Source organism: Diaphorina citri, unplaced genomic scaffold, assembly GCF_000475195.1.
Source record: "Diaphorina citri unplaced genomic scaffold, Diaci psyllid genome assembly version 1.1 scaffold1595, whole genome shotgun sequence".
NCBI classification, from domain to species: Eukaryota; Metazoa; Arthropoda; class Insecta; order Hemiptera; family Psyllidae; genus Diaphorina; species Diaphorina citri.
This window is the reverse complement of record NW_007379021.1, coordinates 2,663-24,129: the sequence shown is the minus strand read 5'-3', so window position 1 is coordinate 24,129 and position 21,467 is coordinate 2,663. Positions and strand designations below refer to the sequence as shown.

At 37.7% G+C, this 21,467-nt stretch overlaps 1 protein-coding gene across 1 annotated transcript; it reads left to right on the top strand.

Moving 5' to 3' along the window:
- The first annotated feature begins 122 nt into the window (after positions 1 to 122).
- Positions 123 to 9,122, top strand: LOC103516545 (aquaporin TIP1-2-like). Its single transcript, XM_026828911.1, has 3 exons — positions 123 to 221; positions 8,353 to 8,462; positions 8,868 to 9,122. The coding sequence occupies exons 2-3, from the start codon at positions 8,364 to 8,366 to the stop codon at positions 9,105 to 9,107; spliced, it is 339 nt and encodes a 112-aa protein (XP_026684712.1). The 5' UTR covers positions 123 to 221; positions 8,353 to 8,363; the 3' UTR covers positions 9,108 to 9,122.
- The last annotated feature ends 12,345 nt before the right edge of the window (positions 9,123 to 21,467 follow it).

The following is a 21,467-nucleotide window of genomic DNA, read 5'->3' as shown; positions in this document are numbered from 1 at the left end:
AATGCAGTTTCTTTGTGTTATTATGTCACAACTTTGGTACTCACTGCAGCATTGTACGATTTTCCCAATATCTCAACTTTTGTTTGACTAACATGGCATTTTGTTCGTCTGTTTTTAGTCGCTGTTTCCGGCACATTACCTGGGCGAAACGTTCTGTTGCACTCTACCCAATCCTAACGTTGAGCTGTCGCAAGCGTTCTCTGCAGAGTTTTTGCTGACAGGTAAGCAGGAATAGTCACGATGAGAGTATTAGGGGAAACACGTTCGAAAGTTCACCAAAGAGAACGCTATATTAGCATTTTGTTTTGATCTCTTTGGAACCGGTTTGTGCGGCTCCATTAGGTCTTCGCTCGAACTTTTATCTGGTTTTACCATAATACCAATTATTGCAATAATAGAGGTGCGAGTACCTATTATAGTAGGGTGGTGTACGTAATAAAAGGTTTGTGCTTGAAAGAGCTTTTGATTACAAATGCTACATTTGCATGGTGTTTTTAATATTTTTGCTGATCGGGAGGAATGACTCAAAATTGAAAGTAATTCAGGCTTTCTTCTACAGACTTTGGTGCTGATTTAGAGAATTTAATGTTTCGTAAACCTTCCCCCCCGTCTGAACCCTCCAACCATCTGTCAGCAAACCTGGCAGACTGATGGCTAAGATGGTTGTACCAATACCAATAGGTCTTTTAGTTAGGGGAAACGGGAAAACACAGAATAAAAAGGAAAATCATAGCGTTACATCTTGTTTTTCTACAGTCGGTAATCTAACAAAGGAAAAGCGGCATTTCGAAGAATCGATCAATAATCTGTTTATAGGTACCATCAAGACGCATTGTTACGTCTTACGTCAACGAGTTGCTTTGATAGCACTTGGCCTTTGTAGTTTTAATCAATTTTAATTGTAAACACAGATAGTACTTTGAACCTCAAGGTGTGAGATGCTCACTATAAAAGATTACCTCATGCTCATCATAAAAAAGATTATATGTAAATATAAATGCAGTTTCTTTGTGTTATTATGTCACAACTTTGGTACTCACTACAGCATTGTAGGATTTTCCCAATATCTCAATAATCCTAAAGTCCAATGTTTACCTACCATGCTGGCACCGGTCGCTATGCGCATTTATATGTCATAGCTACTCAGGCTGAGTGGGCCCCGCAACAGCCAGTCACGGAATCAATAATTTGGATGATTTCTTGACCCGCCGGCAATCAAACCCGGGTCTCCCGCGTGCAAGGCGAGCGCAGTGACCACTACGCCATGGGAGCTGACTACAAAAGATTATACCTATATCACCCTTTTACATCGTAAATTTGTGAAGGAAGTCTTTAGTAGGTATTGTAAAGTAATCCTGAAGTATTGCAAAGTATTTACATCCTATACAGTACTCAGTACCTATACACCCAGTACTTAAACAAAATAGTAAGTTTGTAAAGTAACGGATGTCCGGAAATTCGAAGACATTCTACACCTGAGTGCAAAGTACCCTTTAGAAAGTACCTATCTAGTATCCATGGTGCTCATTTTATTGTTGTAAGTCTTTAGTAATGCAAAGTAAGTCTGTAGTATTTCAAAGTAAGTCTGTAGTATTGTCTGTATTGTAAAGTAAGTCTGAGGTAATTCAAAGTACCTAAGTCTGAATAGGGATTGATTCAGTCTTTGTTGGGTTACGTAAAAGTGGCATCTTTGTTGTGGTTCTTCTTTCCTTATTGATAAACATAAAGGTGACACGTTGATGGGTACCTAATACGTATGTACCATCAATCAACTTAGCCATTCCCGCATAAGTAATAAGCTGAGGAATTCATGTGGTATCCAGACTAGACATAGGACATACCCTACCTACATAGGCAGGTATATGATATATTTGTATAAGGAGCTACCGAGTTCGATAAATAGCCAATTACAGGCACCAGACGATTTTATTTACATTATAATTACCTAAGGTTTTACCAAAGTAAACACACAATGCCCAAGTATGTAATTAAATACTTACCTATAGGTGGAATTGTTAGAAAAATATTCTGCTGACTTTAAACTTGCAAACAACAGACTAGATACAATTTTCTATTTTCATTCTATAATCTCGTCTTCTCCACCACAATGTTTCATTAGAAAATAATATCTATGTACAAAGAAAATAGCTAGGTTTTTTTTTATGCATAGCTTTTCAAATATCTGACACCAAAAGGGCTAACGAACTCCGACTGTATTAAGAGGGGTTAATTTTTTCGATTTATTTTATCAACCCTAAGTATTCCCGCAGAATTTTTACTTTCAAGTTCTTATCTTTCTGCTTTCTCTTGGGGGTTTTTTCTGGTTCGCTTATTTTTCCAAACACTCTTCTTCTACGAATTGTTTTAACGTAATCTTATAACTCTTATAATAAGTTTAGCCAGAAAAAGTTTAATATTTTTCCCTGTATGCAGATAACTAACTGTATGCAGGTACATGTACCTATCTACAAATTTAATTCCAATCCCGAACAGTATTCAAGTCTTTGTCCCAAGAAGATATTCTTATTTCATGATTTATCTACCTGCTCTGAGTGCTCTGGTACGTACGATCTTATAACTCTTATAATAAGTTTAGCCAGAAAAAGTTTAATATTTTTCCCTGTATGCAGATAACTAACTGTATGAAGGTTTGAAGGTACATGTACCTATCTACAAATTTAATTCCAATCCCGAACAGTATTCAAGTCTTTGTCCCAATCCCAAGAAGATATTCTTATTTCATGATTTATCTACCTGCTCTGGTACGTATCATGATTTGCAGCGAATTTGTAGTGATTGATTACTGATGTGATGAGTTATCAAGACAATTTCCCTGATTTGATTATTACCTACTCTATCACCCTAAGGCTCAAAATTTTCATTACAATTCATCCGTGCTACAATAATTATATATTTAGATAGTTTTAAGATTCTAAGAATGTTTACAAACAATACCTTACCTGTATTTACCAAGTAAACAATAAATACTATCTATTTTACCTACGACAACAGGTCTAGTGGTAGATTCGTATAAACTTAACCCATCCTTTACGGCTGTTTGCCCCTGAAGTGGTAGTGGATGGACGAAGCACCAAGGCAGGGCTGTATTTAGGGAGAGGGACAAGGGGACCCGTTACCCCCCGCCCTCAAGCTTCATTTTTCTCCTTTACTGTAGGTCAAACTCTGAAAATCGGAGCATCCACCAAATATTTTTGGTGGATGCTCCGTGAGATAGGAAAGGCACCTACGGTGTTGGAAGAATTGAGGTTGAAAGGTTGAAACTGTATTTAGGGAGAGGGACAAGGGGACCCGTTACCTCCCGCCCTCGAGCTTCATTTTTCTCCTTTACTGTAGGTCAAACTCTGAAAATTCGGAGCATCCACCAAATATTTTTGGTGGATGCTCCGTGAGATAGGAAAGGCACCTACGGTGTTGGAAGGATTGAGGTTGAAACCCTTTGGACGCCCAGAAACAATATCTGGGGCTTCTTCCAATCTTCCATGTCTTTACAGATAATTTTGTCTTGATAATTTTCCTCTAATTGAACCCCTTTCTCTCCCCCCACAGGTTTCAAGAAGACCTTGCTCGGAGATGAACTACAAACCCTCAACGGGGAGAGGTTCTTCGAAATCCTCAAACGTGCCACTGCGGAAATGTTGGGTACCGCCATTCTACTCGGTCTGGGATGTATGAGTACGAAAGACACCACGGGGGGCGCTGCTAGTCATTTGAACATTGTGCTCTCGTTTGCCTTTGCCGTGGCCACGTCTGTTATGGTAAGACAACTGTCTTCTTCTTCTCCTTCTTCTCGCCTATCTGAGACCTCCAACTTGGGGTGTCAGGGATCAGTCAGGACCGAGACACCACGGGGGGCGCTGCTAGTCATTTGAACATTGTGCTCTCGTTTGCCTTTGCCGTGGCCACGTCTGTTATGGTAAGACAACTGCGCCCGCTGCGGCCAAAAAGCCAGAAGGTCCTCTTCTTCTTCTTCTCGCCTATCTGAGACCTCCAACTTGGGGTGTCAGGGATCAGTCAGGACCGTCTTGGGGTGTCAGGGATCAGTCAGTAGGGCAGTTTATTGCCATAAGTATACCAGAGTGGTGCCAAAAAAGCATTTTCACTCCGCAGTTTTCCAAAGTTCGATATGTCACGTGACGTGACGTGACGTGACGTGACGTGATAGTAGTGTGGCTATCCCGAACGAGATTACCTACAATTATCATGGGAAAACTTTGAACTCCATTTTTCTGATTCCCCATGACTTCACGTGACGTGATGTGATGGTAGTTTGGTATTAAGGTAGAAACTAGAAACCTAAGATATTCATATGTCCTCATTCACTCCCCATGACTTCACGTGACGTGATGTGATGGTAGTTTGGTATTAAGGTAGAAACTAGAAACCTAAGATATTCATATGTCCTCATTTATGCACCAAGCCTCGCACCTAGCCTAGCCCTATAGAAGTATAGACCATTGCACGGCGATGAGATATCATTAACTACCTTGGAGTTGTGAACAACACGTTCTTTTATGGTCCACTTTTATAGTATACCTACCTGTTGATAATTATTTCCACGGTAATAATGTTGATAAAGCTAATGCTCCACCAGAGAGGAAATAGAAAACAAGTAAATGGTTCCATTTGAGCGTTGTTTTTTATGATTGAATGGAAATCAATATGCAATTAGAACAAGGAACAAGTAAGAAGGGAACAACTGCAGACTGTAGATCTCGGGTAGAGCAATAAAGTTCAGTGCCTATATACTATATATTCTTACCTAATATCTTAGAGAGAGTATCTCTAGAAAATACATAGTGGAAATCTTTGTGCCAAGAACTGGTTTAATGTACTTACATAGTAAGAAGAAATATTGGACGAGGCCTAAACCACTCGAGTGAAACATCAAACTCTGGATGAGCCTTAAACACGAACACATGGATGAAACAGTGAGCCTGTGCTGAATGAAGTACTCAGACTACTGTGGAATGTGGATTTCACCTGTTTTTTCAGCTCCTAGAAGGCGTGTTAAGCTAACAACCTGTTAATTTACATTTGATTTACACAGGCTTAACAGGGCTGTTAAGCTAACAGGGCTGTTAGGAGCTAAAAAGATGGGTGGTGACTGGTGAAACCCACCCCTAAACTGTCACGTAATTGATCCATTCTTGTCATATATTGTGAAATACCAATGTACAAAATAATTTAATTAATTTTAACTTTAATACCTACCTATACCTACAGGTAGACAAGTCTAAGTAGGTAGCTAAGTCCCATTATGCCATCAGTTTGCCTGTTGGTACCTACAATGGGTAACTTATGACCATAACCGATGTTTTAGGTATAGGTATCTATACTAATACTTACGAATAGCCAAATTTGTCCGATCAAAACGTACCTAGGTAATATGTAAGTACCAGGTACCTACTCGTAGTTTGTACCTACACAATACCAGGATACAAGGTAGCGATTTATCAGGCTACCTAATACCTAATTACCTAATAAAATGAATAAGGTTTTTACTTACCTAACTGACTAACAAAGCCATCTTCTAATTTCTTGTCTGATTTTCTTTTAGGTCGCATTGGGGCAGCAGGCAACATAAATTTCATTTAAATTTACATAACCACTCCCGTCCAGAACTACAGATACCAATCCCGCTCTGAACTGCAAACTGCAAGCAGGCATTGTTTTTTTTTTTGAGTGTTTCACCGCCGTTTTTATTTTGTAGCAATGAAACAACTGCTACATTAGACACATGTGGTCTGTGTAGTCCAAAAAGCCCAAAAAGACCCGAAAGAGTATTAATTGATAAACCGGACTTTTCAAAATATTGCCGCCAAAAAAATGTAAGGAGGGATAAAATTTCACCGGGGGATTTTTCAGGGGGATAAAATCCGTGGGAAATTTTATCTCATCTCAGTTAAGACGCAATTTCCCCCATTTTAGTTTTTGCTCTAAATTTCAAATTTTGTGCAAGTGAATTTTCGTGAAATTTAATAAAAAATCTTGATAATTAATTAATTTTTATTAATACTCACCTTTATTGCATTTAATTAGTGTTATAATAAGTGTTTTAAGTGTTCATAAAGGTATACTCTTAATTTCACCGTAGGACAGTGTAGGACAATGTAATAAAAGGTGGAGAAAGTTCAGCTTAGGACTTGCTCCTCAGATCTCTTATCATAAATTCTTCCTATCAGGAGTCAGGATTAAAGGCTCAGGTTTCTCAGGTAGCTTTAAGAATAGGGAAGTTAAAAGGCTAAAAATAAACAGCATGACAAATTTGAGGAAATAGAGATATGGAATAGCCTTGGCAAACTGTATCATTGAATGTCCAGTAGGCTACCTAGACCTAGAGTACCTAGGACCATTTTTCAATAATGTCAGGATTACCCTGCACCCTGCAGAAAGAATTGAAATAATTTCTTTCTTGTGGCCCAAGCATTAGGTATCACAAACATCAAAGAAAGATTAATTTGATAGGTTACTAGGTACCTACCTACCTACCTGTATTGATGCTTTACCAAGGTAGAAGTTTAACGGGTGAGTGATCCATTCAAAAACGGTATCAAAACTTGCAGTTGAGTGCCATACTTATTTGAAAAGATGTAAACAATTCCACTTTCACAATAAGTTCTCCATATATATACTTACTTATAAAATACACAGGCAGGTCCTGCAATCTCTTTTCCTCGTCCAAAACCTACATAAGAAAAAAAAAAAAAAAAAAAAAAAAAAAAAATCATAAAAAAAAAATCTTATTAGTTTGTGCCAAATTTATATTATGTTCTTGTAAATAGTAAAGCATCTAAGTAAAATAAGGTGGTAGATGAATAAAAGTAAGATTATGATTTTGTTGTAATTTTTAATACCTACCTACCTACTTACCTATTGAGACAATAATTTCAAATTGTGAATTTTTGACACTTCTTTAAATTTATGATTAAGTTATTTACCTACTTACCTAACATGATGGAAACATGAAGTACAAAACTATAGCCTAGGAACTCAGTTTAAGAGGTAAGTTTTTCCAACAATATAATGTTTGCATGATTTACCTACTTACTATGACCCTATACAAGATGCCATTTTCTCCCCCAAAAAGAAGATCTATAGTTTGATAAATACTTAGGTAAGTACTTGGGTACTTAGGTAGTTGACTAAAGACTTCATACTTAATTAGCTTTGATGAAGTTCAGCCTGGAACCTCCTGCTTTTCAGATACCTACACTTTAAATTTTCTCTTGGGTCAGGACTAGGCTAGGGTTGAGGGTCAGGGCTCCCATTGTGGACGCCTACTAAGCATAGGTGAGTGGTAGGTACCTACATAATGAAATTCATTACTTTTTGCACAAAGCAATGACAACATTGAGCAATGAACAGAGTAAAGGAAATGCATTATCTATTCTTGCACAAAAGTCAATAAAAAGAATGTGTTTGAAAATAATGAAAAAATGGAGAATTGCAAGGAAATGAAATCTACATTCATAGGTATCTTTCTTCCTCCCTTAACCCTCCATTTCTCTTGTTCTCTCTTTTTTGCTCTTTTTTTTTCTCTCTCTCCCTCTTTTCCTTTCACCCTCTCTCTGTGTATTTACTTTTCCATCTGTCCCTCTCCCTCCCCCTTTCTCCCACCATCCTCTCTTTCTCCTCCCTCTCTCTCATTCTCCCTCCCCTTTTCCCTTTCTTATTCTTCCTTTAAAATCCTATTTCCCCTACCCAACATCACCCACACTTTGATAGTTATGTACATTAAATCTGACAGTAATATGAAGGCTATCTACCTACCAGCGAGGAATTCACACAAAGCAATGACAACATTGAGCAATGAACAGAGTAAAGGAAATGCATTATCTATTCTTGCACAAAAGTCAATAAAAAGAATGTGTTGGAAAATAATGGAAAAATAGTGGAGAATTGCAAGGAAATGAAATCTACATAGGAATCTTTCTTCCTCCCTTAACCCTCCATGTCTCTTGTTTTCTCTTTTTTGCTCTTTATTTTTTTTTCTCTCTCCCTTTTTTCCTTTCACCCTCTCTCTGTGTATTTAATTCTCCATCTGTCCCTCTCTCTCATTCTCCCTCCCCTTTTCCCTTTCTTATTCTTCCTTTAAAATCCTATTTCCCATAAACATCACCCACACTTTGATAGGTAGTTATGTACATTAAATCTGACAGCAATATGAAGGCTATCTACCTACCAGCAAGGAATTCAATACAACCCCCTTCTCTCTTTTGGAGCCATAACAAAAGAGGGAGAAAACATGGAAAGGGAGAAATATGGAAGACTCAAGGAGACACGTCTGATAAATTAAAATACGGAAAATGTGATATTTTCCAATGATTTCAGTCATCATTGCCATGGTCTTGTGTGCAGCTTGGGATTACAAATGTTTAGACAAGCACGATTCTTTACCGCTCAAGTTCGGATTCGCTGTCACCGCCTTGGCCATTCCAGGGGTAAGTTGGCATTAATCCAAGATCGAAAATTGCGAGATTCAGACAAAAATCAAAACGTGACTTGAAAGATCAGACCAAGATCTTTACAAGATCAGACGGCTGGTGTTCTCGTGTTGACCCAGGACCTAATTGGGAATTATTGTGTAACTTCCCGCCCACCTAATGAGAGGCATACTACGGTATGGGCATGCTACGGCACAGAACACATGCGTCTAATGTAGCAGTTGTTTCATTGCTACGAAATAAAAACGGCGGTGAAACACTCATCTTTTAAAATTTACCTTTTTACCTAAAATCATTGGTTGGAAGGAAAGATGTAGGTAGCTACCTGAAACCAAAAATTAGACACGGTCGTGTCTCTTGCCCTCAAAGATGTGGTTTCAATTCATAATTTTTCGTTTCCAGGCTCAATTCGCCGGCTGCAGTATCAACCCAGCTCGTAGTTTCGGACCGGCTTTGGTGACTGGACATTGGGAGAACCATTGGGTAAGTACTAGGCTGCGAGAGAAATACTTACCATTAAGCTGCTATAGAATGCTAATGGTATACTTCTTATCCACAACCCCACAATACCTACAAACAATACATAGGTTACACCTAATTGCTTTTTCCTCACTTGTGGCGCTCTGCATAATATACATATAGCAAAGATATTCTGACCATATGCAGAAAACTAATCTCTCACAATACGAATTTTTCTCATGTGTGAAAAGCCAAACGACTTTAGAGGGTAAAATTTCACTTCCTTTCGACTAAACTAGGTATAAAAAACTCTCTAAACCTATCCATTCGCCTCTCGTATCCATTCTTCTTTCCCCCTTTTTGTTAAAGCTGTTAAAACCTTCACGTTTGTTGACAAAGGCATTAGTTTTGAAAAGGGAAGAAATTTAAAACGATGAGTGTAGGTATAAGGTACTTTTCCAGAGAAGTTCCCTCATAAGTAATACCTTATTAAGTAAAATTATCAAAGGTTAGAGTCAAAATTTTCTATACAGTGCTGAGTCAGCACTTCTGACTTACCCACTTACTTAAGTACCTTCGTACATACGAGGTACAAAGGCTGTTCAATAAATACCCTTGGTAGGTATGAAGAAGAATGTTTTAAGAGCTGATATCACTACATAGCAAAGATATTCTGACCATATGCAGAAAACTAATCTCTCACAATACGAATTTTTCTCATGTGTGAAAAGCCAAACGACTTTAGAGCGTAAAATTTCACTTCCTTTCGACTAAACTAGGCATAAAAAACTCTCTAAACCTATTCATTCGCCTCTCGTATCCATTCTTCTTTTCCCCTTTTTGTTAAAGCTGTTAAAACCTTCATGTTTCCCACTAATACCTTATTAAGTAAAATTATCAAAGGTTAGAGTCAAAATTTTCTATACAGTGCTGAGTCAGCACTTCTGACTTACCCACTGTCTAAGTAAGTACTTACCTTCCTACATACGAGGTACAAAGGCTGTTCAATAAATACCCTTGGAAGGTATGAAGAAGAATGTTTTAAGAGCTGATATCACTATTATCGCAACACAATCTTAGTTAGCCAAAATCATCTGCCAATTGCCAAATGTTCTATCCTTCTCAGAAATAGGTAATCAAATTTTAAAACCCCGCTACATACAAGTGTCTTTCTGGATTTAAGGCTTACGAAAAATACATACTTGCATATTTCTATGAGATTATCTGCAGGTTCATGAGATTCAAGTTCATGTGACAATATAGGACCTACGTGTAATTTTAGGTACCTACACATCTTTGGTGAGTAAAAAACCCATAAAATTCTACTTATTCCACCATGCAGCATGCAGCATACCCATAACATATTAGAAATTTCGAGCCAAATAAATCAAAATGTTCCAGCTTTTGCTGAGGTGGCAAAAATTCTAAGGAAAAAAAAAATCCTTTCACACTTTTTTCTCTCAGCTTTGGAAGATATTTTCCTTTCTAATAATGAAAATGGTCACGAAAAAAAAAAAAAAATCTTTGAAATTTATAGCATTTTTTTTCTTCTTTAACTTTATTCGCTCTATTTTTTGGTAAACAATTGCCACATTTTTCCCCCAACCTTTAGTTCAGTTGCTTTGTACCTCTATCTACCTATCCATAAATGTATTTTATGTTTGCATTTTTTTTTCCACGCCAGAGCTGTGAAAGAATTCCATTCTTTTTTCTGCCTCAATATCTCTTCTCAATTTTTAGAGGGTATTCGAAACAGGATTTTACTGACTTGTATGGGAATATGAGAAACCACTTTCGTTTAATTAATTTACAAAAAAGAGCCTTAATCTATTTTACCAATCCCAATCAATTCCTTCTCTTCTTCTACCTTTTCTTCTCTTCTTCACATGATATGATTAGAAATTCTATTTCATTGAATTCTTTCCTCTCTGTGTAAGGATGTTTCCTCTCTGTTTCTGTGTAAGGATGTTATCAAAGGAAAACTACATGATAGTAATTGTACTTAAAGGACGATAGGGTTGAAAAAGCATGTCCTAAAAGGATATATTATCTCAGGTCGCCAGGATTAGACGTTTCCAAAACTGTCCTGTGGGAAATAAAGACTGCTTGTCCTTTCCTGCTTCAAAAGATATTCTTTGCATGCTTTTCAGTATCTTTTGGAACTGATCTTATGTCTTTGTGTTATCTCATGCATATTGCTTGTTACAAGTCTATTGTTACTTTCTATTTATTTAGGATATCACATTGGCCATCAATTAAAATCTTACGCTTTTTGAATTTCCCTGCCCAATTGTGTGCTTTGGATATGGGATAGTTTTCAATCATATCTGAATCTCAAAGCAGAATATTTAGACAGGAAATTCCGTTTTCCTAGTGTAATTTAGATTGTTCAAATTTGAGTTCACAGGGCTTGTGGTTGTGTGGTGATGGGGAAAAGCTTTGATAGGTGTTTTATTACCTCCATCTTGTAGTTATTTTCTCATGTCGAAGCAGAATATTTAGACAGGAAATTCCGTTTTCCTAGTGTAATTTAGATTGTTCAAATTTGAGTACACAGGGCTTGTGGTTGTGTGGTAATGGGGAAAAGCTTTGATAGGTGTTTTATTACCTCCATCTTGTAGTTATTTTCTCATGTCTTTTGATATTGTCACCATTTAGTTGATTAAATTTGTGTTTTGAGCCTTAATCTATTTTACCAATCCCAATCAATTCCTTCTCTTCTTCTACCTTTTCTTCTCTTCTTCACATGATATGATTAGAAATTCCATTCCATTGAATTCTTTCCTCTCTGTGTAAGGATGTTATCAAAGGAAAACTACATGATAGTAATTGTAAAGGACGATAGGGTTGAAAGAGAATGTCTTAAAAGGATATATTATCTCAGGTCGCCAGGATTAGACGTTTCCAAAACTGTCCTGTGGGAAATAAAGACTGCACAGAGCTCTGCCACTTTTTTCCCTTCTCTAGCAAAAGAAACTTGATAATTAATTTTAAGAAATCCGTTTTTCTTTTCCTCCTGCCCTCATCCGAGCTATCTCCCCTTCTCTACCCTTTCGTCGGAGCGTAGAGGTATGTTTTTCTCTTCCCTAATATAACCGTGTATGTTTGTTTACATCATGTAGACAATGTAAACACTTCAATGTAGTGGGTGGAAGGTATAGGCTGTTGACTCTGTAGAAGTAGGCCAGGTCCCATTATTTCAACAGAAGATTGCTTCGTTTGCAAACTGAGTGCGCGTCCACAACGGCGACCATTGGCCTTAGTATAGATTCCAGACCCTGGATCATCGACCATCGCCAAGACTATCGACCCTCGCACCAGTGTGTCCACAACGGAGTATGGGACCTCCTGCTTATTTACCTATACCCAAATTTGCATACTCAACCACACTGTATTTATAAATCATAATCATACTGCCAAAATATCCAATTCATACACGCGAACTAGATCTATACCTAGAAATCATAGTATAAGGCTGATACATCAAATATAACAACAGAGAAGTACACCTACAAATCCTACAATGTATTTAATATAATCAGCAAAAATACAGGGTGTGTCATTTCCTCTTTCCATGGGAGCCTGAACAAAAACCCACGAGGGTCATAATACGATACAGGATGTCAAAGAAAAATTTTCCAGTTTGATTTGTTTGATAAGGATTCAACGTCACTGTATACCTGCTAAGATTTTTAGTGACGGACTGACGGGGGTTTTACAATAAACTTGTTAAGAAGCTACATGTCTACTCACATTTTAACCTCAGCCTGAGTGAGGCCGGGAAAAGCCAGCAAAACGTGATTGCCCGGATGGTCATCCATCCGTAATCCGGATATTAACTTCAGTGATCCACTGACAAGAGACAAATAGTGCATGAGAACAGGATTTGAAGGAGCATAAATTGAAAAGAATTTGAATATTTCCAATAAATTCTGCCAAAACAAGGAAATTAATTACACTGATGTCTGGAGAACCATTCGTGCAAAAAATACTGTAATGAGCCATAAACAGCATTTAATGCTGTTTTAATGATGCACAAACTATTCAAGCTTGGGATTCCTGAAAAATTCGAAGAAAATAATGAACGAAAAAATATTTGCAAAAAAGTTTGCACTGTTTGCAGGAATTTTATAATTAGGAAGATTCTGGAACAGAGTTTTTGAACCCAAGGCAAATAACTAACACAGTGAATTCACCAGTTGCCATAAAGTTAAGCAACGCTGTGCATTATTGGTATCTGGAAGTGGGATAACACGTGCTGCTACCTTTTCCGGGTGTGAACTTAGCCTTGCCTTGTGAGGATAACTGAGGATCTGGTTAGATCCCAATCCCGAGGCTAAAAAGTGTAACATGACCTTAAGGTGTGTCCAAACAAAGCCGACCGGCCATCGATCGATAACGATCGACGAGGTGAATCTATGTTGTCGAGGCAGTGTGGAGGTGAATCTATGTTGTCGAGGCAGTGTGGACGGTTCACACACCTTTATAGATCTTAGCAGTTACCTACTTAAAAAGGGCTGCGTTTCAGACGCAAAAAAATAATTATTTTGATATTTTGTTGTAACGTTTTAACTGAAGAATATTTTCACCTCATACATTTGCAGATTCCTCAAAGACAATGACGTCACACTGATAACCCGCTTCAATAGCTTCATCGAACCGTGCTTTTCCTCATTCCTCTTTGCCTTTCCTCATTCCTCTTTGCCTTTCTATTCTATTCCTCTTTGCCCACCTCATACATTTGCAGATTCCTCAAAGACAATGACGTCACACTGATAACCCGCTTCAATAGCTTCATCGAACCGTGCTTTTCCTCATTTCTCTTTGCTTTTCCTCATTTCTCTTTGCCTTATTCCTCTTTGTCTTTCCTCATTCCTCTTTGCTTTTCCGTTCCATTCCTCTTTGTCTTTCTGTTCAACATCACCTGGTCTTCCTACCACATCCTCTCCTCTCTCATTTCCTATTTTTCACACTCTCCTGCGTTCATCATTACAAATTATTTTGCTGTTTTCCTTTCCTGTGGTTTTGTTTGTGCTCATTCTCAAATGACAATGGTAAAAAAAAACCATTGTCAATGGTTTTTCTCCAGTGGTGTAGAGTGGAGTCTGACTGGGGGATTCAAATTTAATACCCTGGTCCACCTTGAAGTAATGCTGCTTATACATTTTCATGAATTTCGTGTCAATCTTGGGACTCAAACCACAGGCCCCGGACTTTGAGAACAAATGCAAAGTTTTGACCGAAAATCTGAGCTACCGGTAGACCCTAAGGAAGAACAATGATGAAACCTCCTCAAAAAGTAATTTCTGTGGAACCTACTAGGGACGCGAAACTCGAGTCGGTTTCGGAAAATCCCTAAGAACCCTAGTCATGTAAAATAAGGTATAAGCAATTTCTGTCACCTGGTTCTCAGACTACTCACAGGGTTTAGAGGATTTTTGGGTCAAATAGTAATAATATTCGAGATTGCGAGGTGCGAGCTGTCAATCCACTCTAATTTTCTGATCCACTATTTTCTTTATGGTAGACCTTAGATAAGTTAAAGTACCTCCCATATCCCCCACTGGCTCAGCAGATGTCTGGAGTACCATTTTACTTTCTGATCACTCAGGCGTGATATCAGTTATGAAGATGTTTCAGACACGAATGAAGAAAGTGTACCAAATACTGTGGCAAAGTAAGACTCGTAAGTGTCACAGTAATTAACACCAGCTATAAAGAGGACAAATTTTACCAGCAGCAGGACGACCTGAAAACTGGTTGTACCAAATACCAAGTGAACTTTGTCCCCAAATACCACGCTGCTGCACAGTAATTAACACCAGCTATAAAGAGGACAAATTTTACCAGCAGGACGACCTGAAAACTGGTTGTACCAAATACCAAGTGAACTTTTGTCCCCAAATACCACGCTGCTCTCTGGTACTGATTTGGCACAAGATAATACTGTGCCAAAGAATGATAATTTTGATACTGATAATAATAAATTGCTGATTCTTTGTGCTATATTAAGCATCACAACTTCAGAATCATTAGAAAGATGATCATTGTGCATATTAGCACTACAGGAGTTTTCTAGAAGATGTCGTTTTTTGCAGTATTTCCTTATGCATATTTATTTTTTGCAAGATGTATTTTTCTGATTTTCTCGGCAGGCATTCACACCGACGAAAATTCGCAAAACTAAAAATTCCTGGAATTTACTGCGAAACAAAGAACGCGCGCGAACCGCTAACCTCGATGACTCACCAAAGACTGAACCACTGAAAGCTGAAAGTACTGATATACTGATAAGTGATAACAAAACTGAAACTACTGAAAGCAGAAAGTTGAAAGTATCTGAAACTCGAAACGCGCGTCCCCACGAAACTCCCTCTCAAACCACAAGAGTGAGCAAAGTTAGCATCAAGGGAAAGACAAAAGTTGGGGGAGAAGAGAGAAAGAGTTGCGCTATAAACAATACTTCTAAATTGAAAAATCAACTCAGATAGTTATTATTTTTTCCCCAATATTTTTAATTAATATTTTGATGAATGGTGAATGCTCCGTCAATTCTCATTAAAAAAATAAAAATAAACAGAAATGAAGTCCCTAGATACATCTGTACATAATAGTCAATGGGCAATGTACCTAATTGTATTATTTTCTCATTTTAAAATAATTTTAAGTACTCTGCTTTCTTGTTTCCATTTTGACCTGTAACATTCCGTTTTATAGTTGACTAGGGTTCTTAGTTCCACGTTATTGTATATAATTATAAAAAGTGCCTAATTAATAATAATTCCGTTTTATGTTGATTCAACTGTTGGATAGGTATTGATCCAATAAAATTGTTGGTTGTGGCAGACCAAGGTTCTTAATACGGATTCACAGTTGATGGACATTAAGGATTCGATCAGTTTGGTCCCCATTGGACCTTCGGGCCCGTTTTCTTATAGGTACAGTTGTGCTCCATTGAAGCAATTGTATTTTGGAGGAAGGAAAAGCGAGGAAAATTTCTGTCACTTTCACCGAGCTCCCCTTTACATCCGCGTCGGAGGAAGCACCTTCGCCCGGGATAAAAAAAAGGAGTAAGCAAAAATTGAGCGCTCACGCCGTGAACCGGGAATGGAAAGTAATGCATATAAATTGATTGATTTACTACTCTAATAAATACCGCGTCCCAACACAAAAGCTCTAATTCGGAAACTTTACCGGAGAAAAAAGTTGGAAGTATTGTTTATAGCGCAACTCTTTCTCTCTTCTCCCCCAACTTTTGTCTTTCCCTTGATGCTAACTTTGCTCACTCTTGTGGTTTGAGAGGGAGTTTCGTGGGGACGCGCGTTTCGAGTTTCAGATACTTTCAACTTTCTGCTTTCAGTAGTTTCAGTTTTGTTATCATTTATCAGTACTTTCAGTGGTTCAGTCTTTGGTGAGTCATCTAGGTTAGCGGTTCGCGCGCGTTCTTTGTTTCGCAGTAAATTCCAGGAATTTTTAGTTTTGCGAATTTTCGTCGGTGTGAATGCCTGCCGTACCGGTTCTAAATTTTGTGAATATTTTTTAATTAATTTATTTTTAGAAAAAAAAAGTAAAAAGGCCAGCGGGAGAAGATTCTAAGTGATGGCTTTGAGTTTGAGTGTTTTCGAAGAATATTAAAATTATTTCGTGATTATTACCAGTAAATTTTCTAGTAATTTTGTAAAATATTTTGTCAATAAGTACCTATTATGTGAGATATTTTTTCCCTAATTTTACAAATTTTAAATCTATCTTAATTAAATACTTCATACACACCATACCTCGCGGTTCCCATGGACCATTGGCCTTAGTATAGATTCCAGACCCTGGATCATCGACCATCGCCGAGACTATCGACCCTCGCACCAGTGTGTCCACAACGGAGTAATGGACCTCCTACTTATTTAGATACGTATAACATCATGGGCAATCGGGCATGACATAAAATTTACCTATACCCAAATTTGCATACTCAACCACACTGTATTTATAAATCATAGGTATTGTGACAGACTTATTGTACACCCTATATTAAGTTTCAGACTTTTCAGCAATTTGTTTTATTTCAAACAGTTTCGTTCGCAAGTTTATGCCTACTCGGTTACCGTTTTATTGCTGCGGTTCTGACGAATAATTATGATTTTAATTAAGGGAAACAGCCCCCATTTTAAGTCTCCTCGTTACTGAGGACTGATAAGTCCCCCCTTCGCCATGTTGCTTTTCGTAAAAGCTTAAAAGTTCTCTCTCTTTAGGCTCTTCAATGTATAAATAGAATTTTAGATGTCAGGAAATTATATTTTGTATTCTACCCTAGTTTGCTCTTTCCCCTTTTCTCGCTCTCTCTTCCCCTCTCGCTCTCCCTCCCTCTATCTCTCATCTCCCTCTCTCTATCCCTTCCTCTCCCTCCCCCTCTCCCTCCTTCCATATTGCCTTCCCTTGTCACTTTTATTGAAACAAAATATTCCGTTTAGAGAAGAACATTTTGGGTCAAAACGCTTGATTACATATTAGGTGATTTAATTTTTTTTTAAGGTTCTCCAATTAGTACAAAGTTAATTGAAAGAAAAGACATCTCCGTGCTTTCTTCTTCTTCTTCTTTTTCTTCTTCTTCTTCTTCTTCTTCTTCATGGCATAATACAGGTATCTACCTATTTTTCCCTCAAATTTGTTTCGATGATTTTCTTAAAATTTCCAATCCTCTTTTTCACGTTTCCAATTAATTTTCATTCAATTCCAATTTACCAAGTCCTTCTTATACGAATCTTTTTCCAATTTCCCTCCCAAAATCACTTTTTTTTATTCTAAAAATTCTTCTTACTTCGTCAAATCTCTTTCGTTTTCTTTTTGGAAAGTTCTCTTTGAAATCTCTTCTTTTCTTTGAAATTTCTCCTTTTCTTCTCCCATAAAAGCCAAACTATAAAGTAAGGAGCGCCCATCAGATTCATTAGGCTTGTGTAAATCACCTAAATTAGGACGGAAAGAAAGTTTTCTCTCCAAAGTATCCGCTCCTAAAAAGCCCTTAATCCGGGGACAAAGGTCGTAAAAAATAATGAACCTTTAGCCTGTTCTAAGGGAATAAAGATCCGGTGCTGTGCTGTTTTTTTATTGTTATTATTATTGTTGTTTTCTTTGAGTTGTCCCTTGGTGTGTGTTTCTTGCCTAGAAGAACTTTCTCCTCCTCCCCCCCTCCCTCCCTCTCTCTCTCTCTCTCTCTCTCCCTCTCCCTCTCTCTCTCCCTCTCCCTCTCTCTCTTTCTCTCCCTCTCTTGCCCTCTCTACCTGCCTCCCTTCCTCCCCCTCCGTCTCTCGCCCTTCCTCACTTTCCCCTCCATCCCTCTTCCTCCCTCTCCCCACCAGCTTTGTCTAATAGGCTTGGAAATCAGAGTGTTTGTTTGTTCGTTCGTTTATTTGTTTATTTACATGTCCGTGTTCTGATGTTTAGGGGTTAATAGGGCTTCTAATATAAAGTCCAATGGTGAGGGGATATATAAAGGGTAGTGGGTGGGTAGGTAGGTAGGTAGGTAGGTACTGTTAGGGTACAGGGTAAGGGTGGCCCTAATCTAATTAGAACGAGGACCCTAGCTGTCTACTCATATAAGGATTCAGGATTTCAGGGGTTACATTGAATTTCATTGAAACTCAGACACTCGGACGAATGGATGGGCATTGTGCTAAAACTTTAGAATACGTGATAGAGGCAAAGGGAATAGAATAGAATAGGATAGGATACAAGAGGATAGAATTGAATTGAGGATAGAGAATTGAATTGAGGATTGATTTATATGGATAGGATGAGAGTGAAAAGGCCATTGTCTTCCCAGACCCACCTATGAAGCTATGAACAATGTACATACCTAGGTACCTACAGACTTCCTACGTTGGGAACTTTGAAATTTATATATGATAGTAATTCGGGACTATTGATCATATTTTTGCATAGTTTGTAAATAAATATGATGCTCTGATCTAAATTATCGAGGCAGTGTGGACGGTTCACACACCTTTATAGATCTTAGCAGTTACCTACTAAAAGGGCTGGGTTTCAGACGCAAAAAAAATAATTATTTTATATTTTGTTGTAACGATATTAAGTAGATATCCACTGTCTTCGGAAAAGAATATTCAATAAGACCCAAGAACTGCAAATCTGTGTATCATGTATTCACGACAGATATTTCCTGAATAGAATTATTCTATGAATGAAAGCAAGAGTCGAGAAAAAAACATCAACCAGAAGGTGAAGAAGTTGAAGAAATTGTAGTAAGTGTAATAGTAAGAATAACTATAGACCATACACCTCATACATTTGCAGATTCCTCAAAGACAATGACGTCACACTGATAACCCGCTTCAATAGCTTCATCGAACCGTGCTTTTCCTCACTCCTCTTTGCCTTTCCTCATTCCTCTTTGCTTTTCCGTTCCATTCCTCATAGACCATAGAACTGCCAATCCAGAACAACTATGTTACTATGTACGTGACGCATTCACGATTCACAACAAACTTGGCCCGATTTTTATGAATGAAAGAATAGAGAAAGAATATCTGCAAGAAGTCGAAGAGTGTAGTAACCCAGTAGCACTAACTATAAGTAAAGCAAAAACAACAGTACAATAGGTAGGCCGAGCAAGATAATAGTGTAATATGTCTTCATTCAGATTCTTGAAAGTAGTTTATATTCTGACACCTATTATCATTTAGAAAGTAACTGAGAACAAAGAACTATGAAGCACCTACAAATTGCCTACCTGTAAATACTGATAAACAGAATCAACAGAATAACTACTATAATACATAATGTACTCAAGTACAGCCAACAGGATAACCGAATAATGAAGCACATAATGAATCTCAGAAGCACATAATGCTATCGTAAGAAGCATCTACAACAAATTGCTGCGTTCATCATTACAAATTATTTTGCTGTTTTCCTTTCCTGTGGTTTTGTTTGTGCTCATTCTCAAATGACAATGGTAAAAAAAAAACATTGTCAATGGTTTTTCTCCAGTGGTGTAGAGTGGAGTCTGACTGGGGGATTCAAATTTAATACCCTGGTCCACCTTAAAGTAATGCTGCTTATACGACATTTTCATGAATTTCGTGTCAATCTTGGGACTCAAACCACAGGCCCCGGATTTTGAGAACAAATGCAAAGTTTTGACCGAAAATCTGAGACCCTAAGGCAGAACAATGATGAACCCTCCTCAAAAAGTAATTCTGTGGAACCTACTAGGGACGCGAAACTCAAGTTGGTTTCGGAAAATCCCTAAGAACCCTAGTCATGTAAAATAAGGTATAAGCAATTAATTACGCAATTTCTGTCACCTGGTTCTCAGGCTACTCACAGGTTTTAGAAGATTTTTGGATCAAATAGTAATAATATTCGAGATTGCGAGCTGTCAATCCACTCTAATTTTCTGATCCACTATTTTCTTTATGGCAGACCTTAGATAAGTTAAAGTACCTCCCATACAGTTGTGAGCTATCATGAAAGAAGTGCAACAGGTATTCACTGTCCAAGCTGACGGGAAAAGTGGAAAACACTTGCCCTGTTTTTTCTACGATAAATATTGCACGTTTTGGACTTGGACATATTGTTTTATTGCACTTAATAGCCGTATTTACAGCCAGAATCAGGACAATAATCACAATATCGTTGGTCTCAATTTCAATGTGTTTGCTACATAAACGTTGCATATATGTTCAAATCGCACCCAAGTCTATCTTGATTCTTGAGACTGTACATTCAGATACTTTAGAAGTCTGCCTTTACTTCCTTCTGAGAATCCTGCCTTGGACCCTTGGAAATTTACTAATACCACCTATTTCATTGCTAAAAAAAAGTCCTAGAGAACGTTCAAACAGCAAAAATTTTCACATTTGAAAAAGCGTCGACATACATATGTACATAATTATTGTACATACATGCTGTAGAATATACGGGCACTTTTTTCCCACATTCAAAAGTCTTTGTCGATTATCATATTAATTGAAAAAGCTCCCAGCTTTTATGAAAAAAAAATGTGGGATATGGGCGCTCACGCTAGACTGACTCATAACAAAACATCTACAAAGCGGGATTGTTATAAACAGAGAAAAAACTGTACGTACTAATATTCAGAGAGCTTTCTGAAGCTGTATTAACAGAAAGATGGTATTTAATAAACATCAACATCAGAAGCGCTCTTTGCCTTTTTACTTTCCTTATCCTGATACTATACAAGTTTTCTATAACTATAGTAGAGGAAAGTATTGTCATTATTGTCAACTGGATAGAGGAATACCAGGACAGAGAGTGAATAAGCAGAGTAGACAATAAAAGAATGTGGAGATATATGTACATAGAGGGATGAAATAAAGGGAACAGAGCACAGTAATTAACACCAGCTATAAAGAGGACAAATTTTACCAGCAGGACGACCTGAAAACTGGTTGTACCAAATACCAAGTGAACTTTGTCCCCAAATACCACGCTGCTCTCTGGTACTGATTTGGCACAAGATAATACTGTGCCAAAGAATGATAATTTTTATACTGATAATAATAA

Excerpts from the sequence above, each read along its gene's own strand:
- LOC103516545 (XM_026828911.1), top strand. The coding sequence starts at position 8,364 with ATGGTCTTGTGTGCAGCTTGGGATTACAAATGTTTAGACAAGCACGAT. Across the intron at positions 8,463-8,867 it reads CCGCCTTGGCCATTCCAGGG|GCTCAATTCGCCGGCTGCAG; the intron begins GTAAGTTGGCAT and ends TTTCGTTTCCAG.